Source organism: Oreochromis aureus, linkage group 15 (genome assembly GCF_013358895.1).
Source record: "Oreochromis aureus strain Israel breed Guangdong linkage group 15, ZZ_aureus, whole genome shotgun sequence".
Lineage (NCBI taxonomy): Eukaryota > Metazoa > Chordata > Actinopteri > Cichliformes > Cichlidae > Oreochromis > Oreochromis aureus.
Genome location: NC_052956.1, coordinates 23,829,362 through 23,846,709, shown reverse-complemented (window position 1 = coordinate 23,846,709; position 17,348 = coordinate 23,829,362). Strand labels below are relative to the sequence as shown.

Below are 17,348 nucleotides of genomic sequence, written 5' to 3'. Positions count from 1 at the left end.
GTCATGGAGCTGGAAGGGTTAATTTTAGGATGAGAGCAGCAGAGTGATGAGGTTTAAACCAGTTCAGAGTGGAGTTGCAGGTCAGGAACGTCTCATTAAATCACTGGTCTCAGTTCGGTAACATCATAAATATGGAGCTAAGTTATATATTTTTACATAAGGAAAAATCCTAATGCATAAAAAGGATTCTAAAATTGGACACAAGAACAGAAAAACACAATTAATATGGAAACAAGTTTTATAAATGATGATTCTAGGCGGGAACTATGATTAATTTGTGGTTTGTAACAAATAAAATTATGGCAACAACAACAACAGCATAATTATCAAAAATGAACTTTGGCAAATATTATAGAAAATTCTGCAGTTTTTAACCAATGCATTAGGGGAAGTAATCACACATTTTTAGACTCCAAGAAATAAAGCAATGGGTGCTTCAAAATAATTTGGGATGTTAACAATTAGCTGTTTTGCGACAACCTGTCTTTGGGGTTATGATAACGCATTTGTTGATCATAAAAGGTAAATTTAGCAACAGCTGGACACGCTGAAACAAACCAGGGCCCTGAAATGTAGACATAATAATAAATATGACAAATTTGTGGATCATTCATATAAGTTTTTTCTTTTTGAGTAAAGAGCATCAAAGCACATTTTTGGTAATGAGAGTGGCTAAAATTTTTATTTAAAAATCAGATTTAGTTCACTGACCACCATCTCCACTACTGAACCTCTGAACAACATTAAACTGATGTGAATATGTGATGACATAATAAAATGACGTTATAATGTGAGATGAACATGACGGCAGGAATGACAAACATGTTGGGAGGATGAAACAGGAACGAGGACACTCATTCACAGTGATGGAGGTCTGTGGAGGTTGACGTGTTACTGGTCAATTTTTCACACTTCTTGCATTTAAAGCCCTGAATTTGTGTTCACACCACAATATCGTCCACGTCCGTGTTGCTCCAAACCTGGGAAATTTTTTAAAAAAGCAGATTTGTTGAAATCTAACTATGTGTATGATGTCATAAATATCAGTGAAAGAAGTTCAGTCATTATAAAGACATGTTCTGGTCTAATATATCACTTAAATAGCTTCTAATTAGCTTGTAAATAGCATTAAAAAACTGCAGTGGTTTAAAATATTTCATATTTTAAGCAGTAATTTTAAGTTTTTAAGCAGATACTGGCTGCATGATAGCTAGCAACATTAGTTAGCTAGCGATATTAATTAGCTACCTAAATTAGATAGCTAGCAACACTAGTTAGATGTGTTATTTATTCTGTTGAAATGTATTGCTTATCATATCTTATCTTTTGTAGCTATCATACAATGACATAAATAGCTCTTAGATTTTGTTTTTTGCCTTGCACATATTTAGATTTTATATATAATGGCATTTAATACCACACTGCTTTAGTTACTGCTGTGTAACAGAACAATGTGCTACCTACTGCTAGAAGTGAAACCAACAGAGCCTCCTCACACTGACTCTGCTATGAATTAAATGAACGATAATGGACAAAAAAAACAAAGTGTAGACTTCAAGGATCTGTGAATGACTTCTCTGTGAGACTTTCTCTATAAAAATGTCACACTTCCAAACATACTTTGATTATATTTTTCTTTAAAAGATTCTTTAAAAGGGTATCATATTTTTTTACATTTCCATTCTTCACATCCAATTCAAATTGGTCTATTACTTTCTACAGCAATAGAGTGAAATACAAGACCACCAAAATCCATTACAGCCTTCTCTTTAAAATACTAGAACTGTGTATTTGATTAGTAAATAACAGATCTCTGCAAGTTGACATGATTTTACCTGATATTCAAATCTTGAGTGAGTTTTTCTGCTAGGGTAAAAAGTAAAACTACACTCTAAGTGCACAAATGCAAATGTTTAACCAACAGAAATTACTTTTTTGTTTTGGTTTATATGGTTTTGAATCAGTCAGAGCTGAGCCTGCAGTACATTCGTGATAATTTATGTCAACCACGCAGCTGTGACCATCGTGTCTTATTTGCTGAACTCTTTGCTCAGGTTTGAAGTTGGAGAGTTGTGGTGTGAACGCACAGTAAAGCACTAAAATGCATAGACATGCAGTGACGGATGACTGAAAGAAAAAAAGAAAGTGTGTTCCCATTAACATCGTCCTGTATGACCACGTTACCATTCCACACACAAATCATGAACAATACAATGAAAAGGAAGCTGTCCTTCTCATACGACATACCGGACAGTGGCGACTTTAACACTAGAAAGAGACGTTGAGAGGACAACAGTGTTATTTTAAAGTCAGACACATCTGTGAAAGTAAAACATTGGGATGATTTGTTGGACGCTGATAAGAAGCGGGGGTTTACTTACATGTGCGTTCATTTCCCATCAGATCTTCGCTCTCTGACTCATCTGGGTAGATGGCCGTGACGGTGACAGAGTACTCGGTGTCAGGGTCCAAGTTCTCCAGAACGTGGGAGGTTTCGTCGCTACTCAGGATAGTCTAGTGACGGGTAAAAACAGCACATACATAAGTATCTGTGTGTGTGTATTGCTAACCAGAAGATGTTCTTGGGGTTATGATGTTAGCCTTTCAAAGCAAAAACCTACAAGACTGAGCGCACAGTGAAAACGACAGCTCCTTGGGTCAAAGGTTAAATCTGTCACATGGGGAACAACTCTACCTTGGTCTGCCACAGCTTTCCGTTTTATGTTGCCATTTTACAAAGTTTCATAATTCATAGCTTAAAGTTGGAACCCGGCACTGACTTCATCTCATTCACAGATTTTTGTGCTGATGTGCATGTTGGGCCCAAAAACAACTTTGGAGGGCTGAAGCTTAAGCAGTGGAAAACAAAGGGAGCATTATTATTGCTGTGGTTGAACTGGATGTTTTCACTTAATCTTGGCAGTTTTGAGGAGTCTGTGAAACCATAATGGATTGTTCTTGAGATTTTTTCCCTTCAGAATGACAGGGTAATTCAGTTTCATGATCGTAACGTAACCAACGCTTGCTGGGCAGAGATCCACACGTTGGTGGTTTTATTTCTAGCTGAGAAAATCAGAGCAGCGAACTCAGCGACTGCAGGTGTGCTCGAATGCTGCTTCAAGCTCATGCTTCAGTTTTAATCGGAGAAAGAAAACTCTACTAAGCTACAGGCAAAAACACTCACAAAGCTGGTTGATTGGTTGGACATGGATGAGACAACTGAAAGCAGATGTTTACCGCTGCTGCAGACAGACCGCGCTGTCCAAGCAAAGCTCATTTGCATATTTTGAGACAAAGTACTAAAGCGGGTTTATTTACCCAGCTGCTGATTACAAATACAAATGTAACATGAAAAAAAAAACAAATTCTGATATCATAGAAGTTAACATGTCAGGTGTCTTTGGCCTCAGCCAGCTGACGTAACGTTTCAAGATCGTTCACCTTCTCGCAGCACACAGTTTGTTTGTTTTTGTCTATTTTCCATCTTCTCTTTCCTTTCACTCTAAATTAACTGTGGCAGCTGGCTGTTCCTCCCTGAGCCTCGCTTTGTTGGAAGTTTCATCCTGTTAAAAGGCAGTTCTTCTCCCCCACCATCACCAATTACTGCTCACTGGGCATCTTCTGGCAGCTGCTATTCTCTCTCTAACATTTTACCTTGTAGAAGGTACAATGTAGAAAACCTTGAGGTGACTGTTGTTGTGAATTCATGTCATAGAAATTAAAAATGTATTTAAATGAGCTGAATTATCATGAGATATCTTTAAAAAAGTGTTCACCTAATGCATAGGTTCACTGATCTCTCTTGAAAAAGAGATGAGACATTAATAAAAACGCACCCACAGTCACAGCCTGTATCGGTCTGTGAGGTAAACTATCTGCAGAGACAAACACCATCACATGGCTGGAGCTACACCATGTGCAAAACTTCAGCCAAGAAGATCTGAGATGATCCCAACCACAACACAAGGTTAGTTATTATTATGTTACTCACTATGAAAAGTAATTATCCTAGTCTGCTATCTTAGTTAGGTGCACAGTTAAACTGCGTGTAGTGTACACTCTGAGGTTTTGAAAGTGTAGCTTAAAGGTGTGCTACACATGAACAATGCTGACAAAAAGCTGCAAAAGCGCAGAATGACAACTGAATAGCTTTCTGGACTCACGCCTATGAAAACAAAAGAAGTAATGAAGCACTTCAGCGTGTTGAAATGATGAAGCCTCAGCCAATGCACTAGACACTTAGATCTGTATAAACACTGTTATCGGATGGTTTACATGTCATCTTTTAACAAGCACATACACACATGCGATTGTTCTGGAAAAAGCTTCAAAATCTGATGTCGCTGCCAATAGAAACTCTGTATTCAGAGATGGAAAGAACCTCTTCTGCTGCAGTCTTTGTCCCGACTCATTTGAACACAGACATTTTACAGACATGGCCAGGCTGGTCGCATTATCGCCCACTTACAGACTGAATGTCTGAGTCCCCCCTTTTGGACCAGCCAAGACGGTAAAGGGACACATCGGGGCCTCCGTGTTCCCACGTGACTCTGAATGAGGACTGGGTCACCTCAGAGAACCGCAGGTTCTTGGGCGCAGGAACAACATCTGTACACGTGGACCGAAATGAGACAGAGTTAAAGTTAAAGATGTAAAAACACTTAATGTTAAATTAAAAATATAACCCTACACATCATCTAAATATTTTTTAGTGTAGACCAACATTCATGTGATTGGCATTTTCCTAAATAACACCCTGAATTTGTTTCACTTCATTTGTTCAACCCAAACTTTCAGTTTTTTTTGTTGAGGTGGAGGATGCTCTGTTAGGATTGTTCCTACTTTTGCTATAACCAGAAGTAAACCAGTTGGTTCTCTTTCTTTCATGAGTGCAGGATGACCAAAAAAAATAAAAGGTAGATTCATACCCGTGATGGCGCTGCCGAGCATCGGAGTCGCGGGACCGTCATCATAGATCGGGGTGACAGCTACATCATATTCTGTCTGGGAAATGAGGCTGGACAGCTCCAGGGTGGTGATGTCGCCATTAACTTCGATCTGCCAAAGGCAAAATGTAATTATTAGTGACCCTTTTTTTTAAAATCACTCAGAGGGTGGAAAGCTACATTTAGACCCACAGTCCTGAAATACCCACAGATTTTGCAGTAAATAAAATGTGGGGGCATTTGTAGCTCAAAAGATAGAGAGAGCTGTCTACAAACTGGATAGTCAATGCTTTGATCACCAGTTCCTGCACCCTGCATGCCAAACTGTCCTGATGCCTGATGGGTAAAAAAAACCACCCTAAAGCCACTGAATAAAATACCACATGAACTGATGAATGTGACTACAGTTTAATTTCTAATGCAAAACTAAAAAACTAATACAGTTCTCTTTGCCTCCATAGGCTCTAGTGGTAAAATGTCCAATATTATATACACGTGTACAGCCTGAGGCAAAAACATTTTTGATCTCTCTAGGGAGGGAGATTTGTTATATTTCACATCTACTAAATGGACCTCATGGCTTGGGTCACTGTTTGGTGAACTTTAAATGTCATAATCCTCCCCAGATAGACAAAAGTAAATGACTAAATAAGACTCATTTGATTACATGTGGCCTTGTTTTAACAGCCAGCCACCTCAGCAGCGCCGTCAGATTTATTGTGTGATTTAGTCGAGACGTTTTTGAAAGTAGGCTTTGAGTTTATGAGTCAGATTCAAATATTTACCAACTGAGATGAAAGCAAAGAACGTAAAAGACGTGTACTTGTAGGGTCAGAGAATGGTGGGTCATCAAATAAATCAGCGAAAAGTTTTGACGTGTTAAAGCACAGAGACAGTCGGATTTTTCATTTCAACAGAGAGTGAAGTGAACTCGGGCATACATCCAGATGTGTGGGCTTCCTCTATAGAGACAAGAAGCCTTCAGCACTAATCCTTAAGAGGAGTTGAGCTGTTTCGCGTCATCTATCAGAATCTTCTGGAAACGTCAGGTATCCATGGACGGCACCGTCAGCTGCCGAGTCATCCCAGACTGTTTGTCCTCTGCTGACATCCAAGTGAGAAGTTATGAGAGAGTGGAGCTGGGATGATGGAGTCAGGCTGGGCTGGCTGCAGCAGCCAGCGCACCTCTGCCAGCAGACTGCGTTTCTCATAAGCACCAGGCCAACAAAGAGGAGCTGCAAGGTCGGCCGTAACTCATCACTTTCCCAGAACGAAAATATCTCTGCTGAGTAAAACTTCACCCATACGAGGCTCTCTGTGAGGCTTTATTGTTCAACGCCAACCCTCAATGACCTTACAAACAATACAAGCACTTTCAAACAGACGCATCTTTTTATTCGATGAGGGAGTAACAGATAATACGTGCCAGTGGAAAAAGGTCACAGCTGCACTTAGTGAGCCTGATTTAGAAAAGTTGGACGTCACGCTTCTCCTCACACATAAAGTCCTGATCGATCAGGCTCCGTCATATGTTAAAGACCTCTTAGTATCATTTTATCCCAGCAGACCACTTCTCTTTCAGACTGCAGGCTTATTTGTAGTTGCAGAGTTTCTAAAAGCCGATTAGGAGGCAGAGGCCTCAGCTTTCAGGCCGCTCTGCTGTGGAACCAGCTCCCCGCTTCATTTCGGGAGACAGACGGCCTCTATACTGTTACCATAGGCTTTAAACTTCTAGTTAGGGCTGGCTCAGGTGACCCTGAACCATACCTTCTTCATGTTGCTATAGGCTCAGGCTGCCAGGGGACTTCCCATGATGCACTGAGCATTTCTCCTCCTCTCCTCTTGAAGTTTGTGTTTTGGTTCTGTTCACCAACCAGCTGTGATAAAAGGCTGTGGTGAAGCTGATTCTACTGGGAATCTTCTTCCTGTTAAAAGGGAGTTTTTCCTCCCCACTGTTTGCAAGTGCTTATTTTCTTAATGTTGTAAGGTCTTCACATTATAATATAGAAGGCCTTTGAGAGCACTTTTATTGTGAAGTATGACTATATGAATAAAATGGAATCATATTGAATTAAAATAAAGACGTCCAATTTAATGCACTCTGGAAACAGACAGACATGAGTTATAGCCACTAGGTGCCCTCTCAGAGTCCCTTTATCATCCATTCTGATCAGTGACTCTGAGATTGTGTAGGAGAACTTTGGAGTTTGTGTGAAAAAGTGTCTATTGTTGGAGTCAACATTCTGGTTACATTTGATTTTAAATTAAACACTGATCTTTTCCTGAGCTTAACCAAGTAGTTTTCATGTCTTAAGTAGGTTAAAGCCTACTTCCCCTCATCCTCCTTAAGCTGATTTTTGCTTCTTCTATCAAACAGGAAACTCATTATTTCCTTCAATGAACAAACAACCAGCACTGAATAAGGTGATGACTTAGGAGGCCACATACTGGTGCTTTCTATGAGACTGACATGAATGGGAGGCATGCTGGTTCTTATTTTATCACTGATTTATCTATAAATTATAATTTTACACTGTACAGCTTATACAAATCTAAATATTAATATTCAAATCTAAACTGAATAAATAGTTTTGTCCAAAATCTAAGCCCATTCAGTTTATAATGAGTTGAAGCAGAGAAAAGCAGCAAATCCTGACATTACAGAGCTGAAACCTGAGAATATCTAATGTATGTGCCTAAAAAATGACTGTTATTAAAACATTAGTTGTTTATCAGCTGACTAATCAATTATTTTGCACTTTCAAACCTATAAAGTGTAATAAACCACGACCATGAAATATATTGATCATAACTCAGCCCATAATTAAATAACTGCTGCATACGCACTCCCTCTGAGGTTTTTCATGTATTAGTCATGTAACCCTGCAGTGGAGCTAGCACACCATCATACAACCACAGCTGTACCTCTTTTGCTTCTCCTTCCTCAGGTTTGTAGGTGATGGTGTATTTGCGGACGGGTCCAGGAGCAGCATCCCAGTTGAGCCTCATGGTGCTGTGAGTAACGTCACTGATTCTCAGTTGTCCGGCAGCCGGCCTGGGCACTGCGGGAAGACAGGGCAAAGGAAACATTAACCACCCTGAGTGAAGCTCAACAACATCGCCTCACTCTCAGCATTGTTGTGAAGACATTCAAAGACACTGCCGGCTGACGCTGTGAGGCCAAAATGCACTGAAGAGCTGAAAAACAGACAGCAGTTTATTTTTTCTTTTTCTTTCTTTTTCTTTTTTTTTAAAGAAAGCGGTGCTGCTTTGGTTTGTAGTGCATCTGTTTTCTATCGATAAGTTCTCAATCCAAAATTTCGGAGACGCAATCCAGCTCTTATAAAACAGCAGCTGACATGAAATAAAACTCCGAAACCTCTTACCTTTCCTAAAAACCATTTCTGAGAAAAAAATAATCCAGGATGGAAGTTCTGATTTCAAGTAAACACTTTAGAAAAGTGGGGGGGGGGATTTTAAATATTTGAATTCTTTCTGAGGCAGAGCGGATCTGCGGACAGCTTTAACATATTTGAGCTCTTTGAGGTAAATAAGAACATGACCAGTGTACGATATGAGTTGGCTACTAAACCACTGTAATTTACCAACCTTTCTTGTTTTATTTGTGTGGTGCTTTGCACTAACTAGTAGATATCTACTTCTATTTCTTTGTTGCTCCTGTAAAGTTTATAGATATAGATTGCTAAGAAATCTAGAAAGCTAAATATGGACATTTGCGGCACCAGAAAATCAAGATGATGATGGATATGAAGGTAAATTGGAGGATGATGAACTAATCAGCAGCACAGTGGTTCAGCGGTTAGCACTGACTCACGGGCAGACGGCTCACGGTCCGACTGAGGCTGACTGTTTTATGCTTTTGGATCACTGAAAAGAACTGAAGCAGCTTCTAAAGACCTGCTTCTTCCTTCAGCTAAAATACTGCTGCCGGACAGTTTTTAATGAGTTTCTAAATGCATTTTTCTTCCATCGTGACTTGACACCCAGGCTGATAGCTACACTCCATCTACCTTCACCTGTCCAGTGTTTGGCTTGCTGATGGAGTTTTAATCCACCGACATTACAGGAGCTCTGCCCCTATTAAATATCCTCAGAGATCACATTTTAAACAGTTAAAAATCAGTTTAACGTTACGTACAGGTGACTCCCGTGCCCTCCAGAGACTCGCTGGTGGCTTCTCCGTACAGAGCGTAAATTCTGATGTTGTACGCTGTGTTTGGTATCAGCTTCTCCAGCTGGGTACTGGTTACATCCCCTCCAACACGTAGCTGCACAGGGACAGAGGTGAAGGAAAGTGACCGTCAGAACTAGCATACATTGAAAATGGAAGAACGGCTGAACTTGGTGTGCACAGACAAAAGAGCCGTGAAAATATTTTTTATCATAAATAAAAACAATCAATAAGTAGCTAATAGTCCTAATGATAGCAACTTTAACAATGGCACAGGTAAGAAGTAGAATACATGGATATAACAGAGGGGTTTTGTTCTTACACTTCGGGGTCACCATTGGGGTCTTTAAACATAAGTCGATAACCTCACTGATTAGTCATTAAACCTTTCAATATGTTTTTTTCTTCTTTTAAATCACACATTAAACACAAAAAAGCAAGAAAATTTTGAGAAATTTGATATAAAAGGTCTTCACGAAATTGTATGTCAAATAACATATGCTGCAAAGTAAGTTCATGCTCCCCTCTACTTCACAGTTGCCGTCTGATTTCCAGTAAAGACCACCTCACTGTACATTTAATCATCCTTTAAATTTTCCTCAGCTGTATAATCGCAAATGTAGGTTAACACCAAAGAGGCATTCAGTCCCATCTGTTCTGTTTATATCATCTCGATGACTTCAGGCCATGAGCTAATCTTTCCCATTACCCAGCGTGTCTGAGGGCTCTGCTCTTCGTAGGCCTGGCCTGAGCCGGGCTGCAGAGGTCTACTTCCTCATTGTGTCCACATCTGGAAGTAGTAAGGTGATGCAAGCAGAAGCCGGCTGATATCAAATAAATGTGGAAATCCTCAACACGCAAATAAAGAGATGTGTCAGATTTGTGCCGATCTACGTGCAAGCGTCCCTGTGTTGTGGTGAATTTGTCACATTGTGGGAACATTATTAAGTTTACTTTCTCACATTGTCGGGACTGGGATCATAAATACAGTTTGCAGACGTAAACCACTGTCAGGGATAAAGTACTGTAACCTTGGTGTTCGTGTACCTCATTCTCCAGCTGAGGCTCGGAGGCATTGACGGAATTGTACAGCAGCATGTAGCCGGTGGCGCCGACTACTCCATCCCAGCTGACCCTCATGGAGACTGAGGTCTCATCATACACGTTCATGTTCTTCGCTGTGTACAGCGGCACTGAGGGGACAGAAACAGTCAGTTTAACACACGGCACAGCCACGGTCTTCTTTGGCTTTGCCAAACAGTAACAGAGTGCACAAATCTCTGTGTTTGTTGGTTCAGGCACCGAAATTAATTCACTTTTTCAGATTTTCTGGATTAACACTCCTTGACCTTTTAGTTATAATATGCAGACGAGGTTTTGGTACAATAACAGGATAATGACCCCAACAGACCCAAAATGTCCCAAAGTGATCATAAAGCTTCGGGCTTTTGATGGCTTCTGTTTTTTCAGGATATTTTTCAGGACTTATTCGTTACTTTTTGTTGGATGTCGTATAAAAAAAAAGCTAACCAGCACGCTTCATGGAAACACAGAGATATAGAAGATAAAACCAGGTTAACACAGAAAGGTATTTGCTGAAGAAATCTGGCTTCTTGGACACACAGATGTCAAAATAGTTCAAAATTTTGAATGTGCTTTTATTTGATAAAAGATTAATAAATCCAGAAGAGAGTTTTTTTTAAAAAAAACCCAAAACAAAACAGTGTGCTCCTAAATCCTGATCTTAAATAGTGCATAGTTAGAATTAATAAAGTCCAAGAAACTGCAGTTCCTCTAATGGCCACTTGAGGCTCTGAAAGCCATGTTAAAAAGTCCAACTTTACTGCAGAACTAAACATGTTTACAGCCTCGGCTTTAGTCTCTATGGATATTTTCCCTGCATAACAACTGTATGGCGGGTGAACTCATCCATCTGGAAACTTGATTAGGAGCACGGCCACTTTAAATTACAGGTATCCTGATACATTACAGGCAGCTCTAGCTGATTACTGTCTGCTAGGCTCGTAGACAGTATAAAGGTGGATTTTCCCATGGAAGATCTGCACTGGCTTCACATTTCAGACCGAGAAGCTATATTCATTATTCAGGTCTATGGTTTGGCCTCACCTCTGCTGAACTGGACTTCTGATGTGTTTGTGCCTTTTGGAGCATTATTCTTGGAATTATCTGATAATATGGCTCGCTTTGTGGTACAGACTGTTCAAGAAGTTTGGGCTTCAGTCTCGATGAGTGAATATTTTATCAGGCTACTTAACACTGACCAGCAGGGATCTGTGCACCCGCACAGTTTATGGACGCAGCTTTCTAACCAAACTAACTACCTTTAGCTGAAGACTTAGCACCCAAACCTCTCATCAAAATAAGGTTACTTTTAGGACCCAGAAACAAAAATGCTAACAGGCTTCAAACCAATGGGAGAAGCTGGCTATATCCATCTTTTATTTACAGTCTATGGTAATTGCATTAAAACCCAAACCAATTTTTTTGCATTGGAAAGCGAGAAGAAAGGAGGATGAGTATTTCACACTTTTGCTTTGAAACTGGATGTAACCTTTTAAACACGCACAAATGTGTGAATTTTGGCTTTTTAAGAGTGTGGCTTTGCAACAAAATCCCACCTCCTTACTGTTTTAACACTATGTGAGATCATGATATATGTCACCCCCACCCAAACCCACAGACCCCAGACCTTTATAGACACTGTTTTAAGAAGGACATTATGACCTAATCGAGTGTTAGTTTAAAAATTACAGTAAACAAAGCCACAGTGATCTGACAGCTGCTGGCCGCCATAAAACCGACAGCAACACAAGAGCCAGTTATTGTTTTATGACAGTGAGAAGCCGCTTGTTGTAAAAATCAATCACACATTTTAGCACAAATAAAGGGAACTTTAAAGGACAAATGAGCAAATAAAATCACTTAGAGCCGTGCACTTAACACGTTGTTAAACCCTATCAGTTTATCTAAGATACATGCAACGACCGCAGGCCTGATTAATTTTAACAGTTGCCCCATTTTTCCTACTTCAGACTAACATCCGCTCTCAGGATTGCATCATGGGACTGTGTTAAACATATTTCCACCTCAGATCAGATGCTAAATATATGTAGTATAAACACAGATGCTGGACCAGATATGAAGGCGGGCAGATGGCATCCATGGATGTGTGTGAAACAGGATAATGAGCAGAGAAATCAAGCTGTTTATCTCACAAACCATATGGAAGAAATAGAACGCTTTCCCACAAGTGTGAAGCACCACAATGCGATGACACTATCGGCCTTCAAACCTCCTCTTTAATCATGTCTTTGAACTAAGAGGTTTAAAAAAAAAAAATCAACAAGAATGAAAACTCAGCTCTTCTCTCATTCGGCAAGAGCCGTTTTTGAATTTTGGAGAGCAGAGAAACAATCCTGCTTAAGCCTCTGAGGTTTAAGATCGAAGCTCCCAGCACACAGTTTTAGTGCTGATGTTAATGCCAGAGGCAATGTCTCTCAGAAAGGTTTGTAAAGGCAGACAGTGCTTGATTTTATACACCAGTGGCAATGGGACTGAAAGCACCTGAATTCAAAGAATAAGCTTTGTTTCTCAGTACTTTTGCCCTTTTAGTGTAGCATAGTTAGATTTAGGGCTGGGATCATCACCAATGATGACCATCATGAGATCATCATTAATGACTTAGAGCAGGGGAATCAAACTGGAGTCTAATATTGGACTTTTGTGGATGCAAACATGCTTTTCACTGTCTCTGCCCCTCTTCAACTGTCCAACCACTCCAACACCCGTGAAACATAACAGCAGTGCACACTACGTCCGGCACAGAAGAGTAAAGTACAGAGGTGAAGAGGAAATACTCACATGTGGTCTCAGTGCCCTTCAGAGGCTCGCTGTCCACCTCGCCAACCACAGAGTAAACATTGACAATGTACTCGGTCAGATGTGACAGTTTCTGCAGCACTATGGTGTTCACGGATCCGTCGACCAGCACCTGAAACGATAAAGGACTGGTTAACATTCCGTAGCTGGTAAATTTCACCTCAGAAAGTCAAAAAGCAGAGTGCCTGGGATTAAAAACCAAAGAAGCATCTCTTCGTGATGTCATTAAAACTTTCATCTGTCTTTTCACCCCTGGATAATTGTAGTCTGTTGAGCCTGAATCTATTGTGCTGGTGGGAAAGTCCTCGTGCGGGATGTTCAACTTGGCTTCGAAATGGCGTCACATTCCTGCACTATTCTGCTGGAAAATCAAACCCAGCCGAGAAATAACAAACAAACACAAAGAGTCTGCAGCTTCTCAGGCTGGTGGACTCTTCAGTTTGGTAATCTGGAAAATATCTCCCTCTTATCAAGTTATTTGTGTCTGTGATTGATTAAGCTCAACCTGTTTCCAATGGATCTCGACCGCAGTTTTTCTTGACTCCACTGGTGTGACCTTACCTTAATCTTTATTAAATCAGACACTCAAGATTATCAAAAAAGGATGGGAAACAAGCTGATATATTCTCTTTATTTATTTATTCATTTTTCAGCACAAACTTTAGATTTAATTTACTGGAAGCGAGCATAAAGATATATTTGTTTGCAGTGTGGAGCCAGGATTATACTTGCTTGCAGAGCAGTGAACCCTTGCTCTGGTGAAGCCACTGTGATCTGTAATGTGCCTATAATACCTATAAGATCTCTCAGTCTGTTCATCTGCTTTGTAACTGATGAACATACTTCAATACCTTAAATTAAAAAAAGGTTTATTTTGCAATAGTTTTTCAGGTCCAACCCACCTGAGTTCACATTGGGATACATGTAGCACATTAAATAAAGGGAGTTTCAGCTGATATGAACACTCACGGTTTTAGTCTCAAATGAGATCATCAGATCAATCCACTCTGGTCAGCAGCTGAAAACCTTTTTCTTGCTTCCAGCTGTTTATAGGAGTCTTTCCTTTGAGTTTTTAAAACATCTGTAGCTTTATAGCTTTAACCCTACAGCATCAGGATCCATACAAGCAACTCCAAACGCAGGGGTAATCTTCTTAATTGTGTATTATTTTTCCTGACACAGAGATCAGATTGAACAGGACCTAAGAGTAAAAGTTTGTGCTGGGTTTTCATGAGTGTATGTGTTTGTTTTTCTTGTGTCCTGCTTCCTTCTGAGCTGTCACAGTATCAGTCATTCGCTTATCATAACCCAAGGAATTTATGTTCACAATAGTGGAAATTTGAGTTATAATAATAATAATTTTAGAGTCAACTTTACTTTGTTTATTGCGTACTTTTTTTCTTCTTTCTGGCAAATGAATGACACTCTGAATATGAGATTCTGTAACCAACCTTTAAAAAAATAACAATTACATAGTTTTGTTATAATGATATCAATCCTAGCATCAGGTTTTCAGAGACAAATCCCACTGAGCTGCATCGATTTTTAGTGTCTTTGCCTAAAACAGCAGCTGCACGGGTTGATCTTACATTTTTAAGACTTAAAATTAAGCCAAGAACACACTTCACTCACCGCACATCCCCTTCTTTGTCTATTAATTTAACGCATTTCTATTTTTCCTTTTGCATATACACAGTGATATAAGAGTTCCACCTCTTGGCAGCATGCTATGGCCTCTATGCTGACCCTCCTTGTAACGGGCTGATTGTAGTTTAGGAATTCCCTCCTTGCTGAAGTGGGTGTAAATCCCAGCAGATAAGGTCTGCACTAATATCCAACACTGTTCAAGCAGTCCAATGTAAACATGTTAAAGAAGAGTGGCTGCAGGGGAGGCATCCTGGCTCAGTGTGAAGTCTATAACATTGAACCAAATAGATGGAGTGAAATCATTGCAGGATCTGCCTGAGCCAGTAAAAGGTCCAGTGATGGGTTTTTAAAAACACAACTGACAACAGATCACTTCTAAACTCAGCGGAGGTTCAGTAAACCAGCCAGGATCCACATTTCAGATCCTGGGGGCCACCTAAAGTGGAGCTTTGAATAAAAGCCAGACCTGGGTGTTTGGAAACTCACCCGAGAGTCTGTTTTTGTGTGAGGGAGGGCGGGAGGGAATTTAGCGTTAATTAGTCTGTTTTTGTGCGACTGTCATTATCTGAAATTTACAGGAAGCTGTGGTTTTGGTTTCCTATAAACAAACAAAAGAATTAGCTAATTAGCTAATAGCAGCCAAAGGGAATTAATAAGAAAACAAGTTGCTGTTTGATATTCAGAGAATGATCCAACAGCTGGCAAACATAAAGTTTACCATCACAGGAAGCAGACTGAGCGGATTCTTCTAATGAAGTCCTGTAAAATACTCTAATTATCTGAAGGTCTTTTGACCATTTAGAGATGGAACAATAGAATGGATGCCAGACAACAATGAAATAACCAACTTTATACCGAAACCAGGTGGAGGACGCGAAGAGAAAAAAATAGGGTACTGCCTCTCTCCTCATTTATCCTCATCATACCTTTAAACAGTGTGTTATGTTAGATCATTTTCTTGGAACGTATCTTTTGACTTTAATTTCCTGTTTCCTCATCTCTGTCTCCTTACTTTAGTTTTTTTTTTTTTTTTTTAAATCTTATGTCAATTAAATTTTATTGTGACTGGTATCTGACGAGTTAAACCTTGTTGCCTGGTTTTAGGGAGGGCGAGCTTCATCTCACCTCCTCGGTGGGTCCCCCGGCCGCCATCACGTAAGTGACGCGGAATTGGTCCACGGGACCGTCGGGTGGGGTCCAGGTAGCGCGGAAAGAGCTCTGCGTCACCTCCGAGGTCACCAGGTCAGTGGGCGCTGCCACTAACTCATCATCTGAAAAGAAACAAACGGCACAGATATTGGGATCCACAAATCTGCCCTCGCTCCTCTGACAGTAAAGCTCCTGGCCGGCTGCTTCGTTTAAAAACTGTTTTTTTCCGGCTCAGCTGTAAATTGTTTCCTCTTAAAATTGATTTACACACATAAAGTACGTCCACTATGAAAGTTTCCATCAGATGCTTGGATGTGTCGCAACGTCCTTTGAAGGTCTGAAATAATTGAGACTGTCAGGCAGAGCTGAGTCAAATATATCTACAAATTTATCATTTTTTCTTTTATCTTTCAGCCAAGTCTGGATAATGTTGATCTGTGGATAATAAAACACTCAAAGTAATCTCTACTCTCTACTTGTCAGCAACCATTAGTTTCATCTCTCAAGCTCTACCAATGAAGAGGATGTCTTTGATTTAGACTAAAAGTTTTTGTCAGCAGATTTCACAGGCTCAGGTTCCTGTAAAACCTGCTGAAAGCCTGCAGGAAAATAAAAACCAATGTCTGATTGTCCACGTTAAAAACTGTTTGTTTTTTTAAACTGTGATGCTTCCACCACCACAGTAATTTTAAAGAATAATTTGTACAAAGAACTGTGAGCTGCTATTTACTTGTGAAAATGTACAGAGCCTTAAATCTTTAGCTAAAGCGTACCATATCGCCATGTTCTGCAGCATTTTCATGAGCAGGAATAAGAAGTTTATGATGAAATTGTGATAATAAATAAATTTAAATCACACTGCTTTGGACTTTCTGCTTCATTTGTTTTAAATTCTGCCAATGCATACTGTATGTGTTTGCCTTGTCATACCAAGCCGCATTTCCACTAGTGTCCACTTGAGGCAGACTCAGACTCAGAGTCAGTCCCTATAGACTGCCATGATAAAATGTCCAACTTTACAGCAGAAATAAAGAGATTCACAGACCAATACAAAAAAAACCAGCTTTGGCCTGTGGATGGTTTCCCGTTTCATAACACCTGTACAGGTGGTGAACGGAATAGAAAAGCCTTATATTGTCATTGTATGTGTACAACGAAACTTTGGGATAAGTCGATAACGTATGTTTGGATAAGTCACCCCTTTGGATTTTGTTAAGGCTTAAAGTTAAGGATGTGGCCATTATGGCTAACAGGATGGTGCAGACACAAGCAGTCGTAGCTGCTAGCCCTGCTCGGCTTCACCTCCGCTAATTCAAATCACTGAAGTGGACCTCTACAACAGCTTTGTGCTGTTGGCACTTCTTGGAGCATTTTAATGGAATTATCTGCTGTGCGGTTAATTACACTAACAGACTGTCCCAGAAGTCTGTACTTCAGTTTTGGTGAGTTTGTTGTTCATAGCAATACTTAGTTTATGTTTGGGTCCATGGATGCACCTCGATAACGTTAAATAA

The 17,348-nt window shown here is 40.1% G+C and overlaps 1 protein-coding gene across 5 annotated transcripts in view; it reads right to left on the bottom strand.

Annotated features, from left to right (window-relative positions):
* col12a1b (collagen, type XII, alpha 1b) overlaps positions 1-17,348 on the bottom strand; it is a 153,728-nt gene that overhangs the window by 86,300 nt on the left and 50,080 nt on the right. For 4 of the 5 annotated variants that reach the window (XM_031751530.2, XM_039599428.1, XM_039599429.1 and 1 more), the window contains 9 exons: positions 15,811-15,956; positions 13,021-13,150; positions 10,186-10,331; positions 9,106-9,235; positions 7,872-8,008; positions 4,929-5,058; positions 4,469-4,608; positions 2,382-2,514; positions 2,248-2,268 (listed from right to left, as the gene is read on the bottom strand). In XM_031751530.2, coding sequence (XP_031607390.2) covers positions 2,248-2,268; positions 2,382-2,514; positions 4,469-4,608; positions 4,929-5,058; positions 7,872-8,008; positions 9,106-9,235; positions 10,186-10,331; positions 13,021-13,150; positions 15,811-15,956 — 1,113 coding nt within the window. The remainder of the gene's footprint in view (positions 1-2,247; positions 2,269-2,381; positions 2,515-4,468; positions 4,609-4,928; positions 5,059-7,871; positions 8,009-9,105; positions 9,236-10,185; positions 10,332-13,020; positions 13,151-15,810; positions 15,957-17,348) is intronic. The other variant, XM_039599430.1, reaches the window with a different exon arrangement.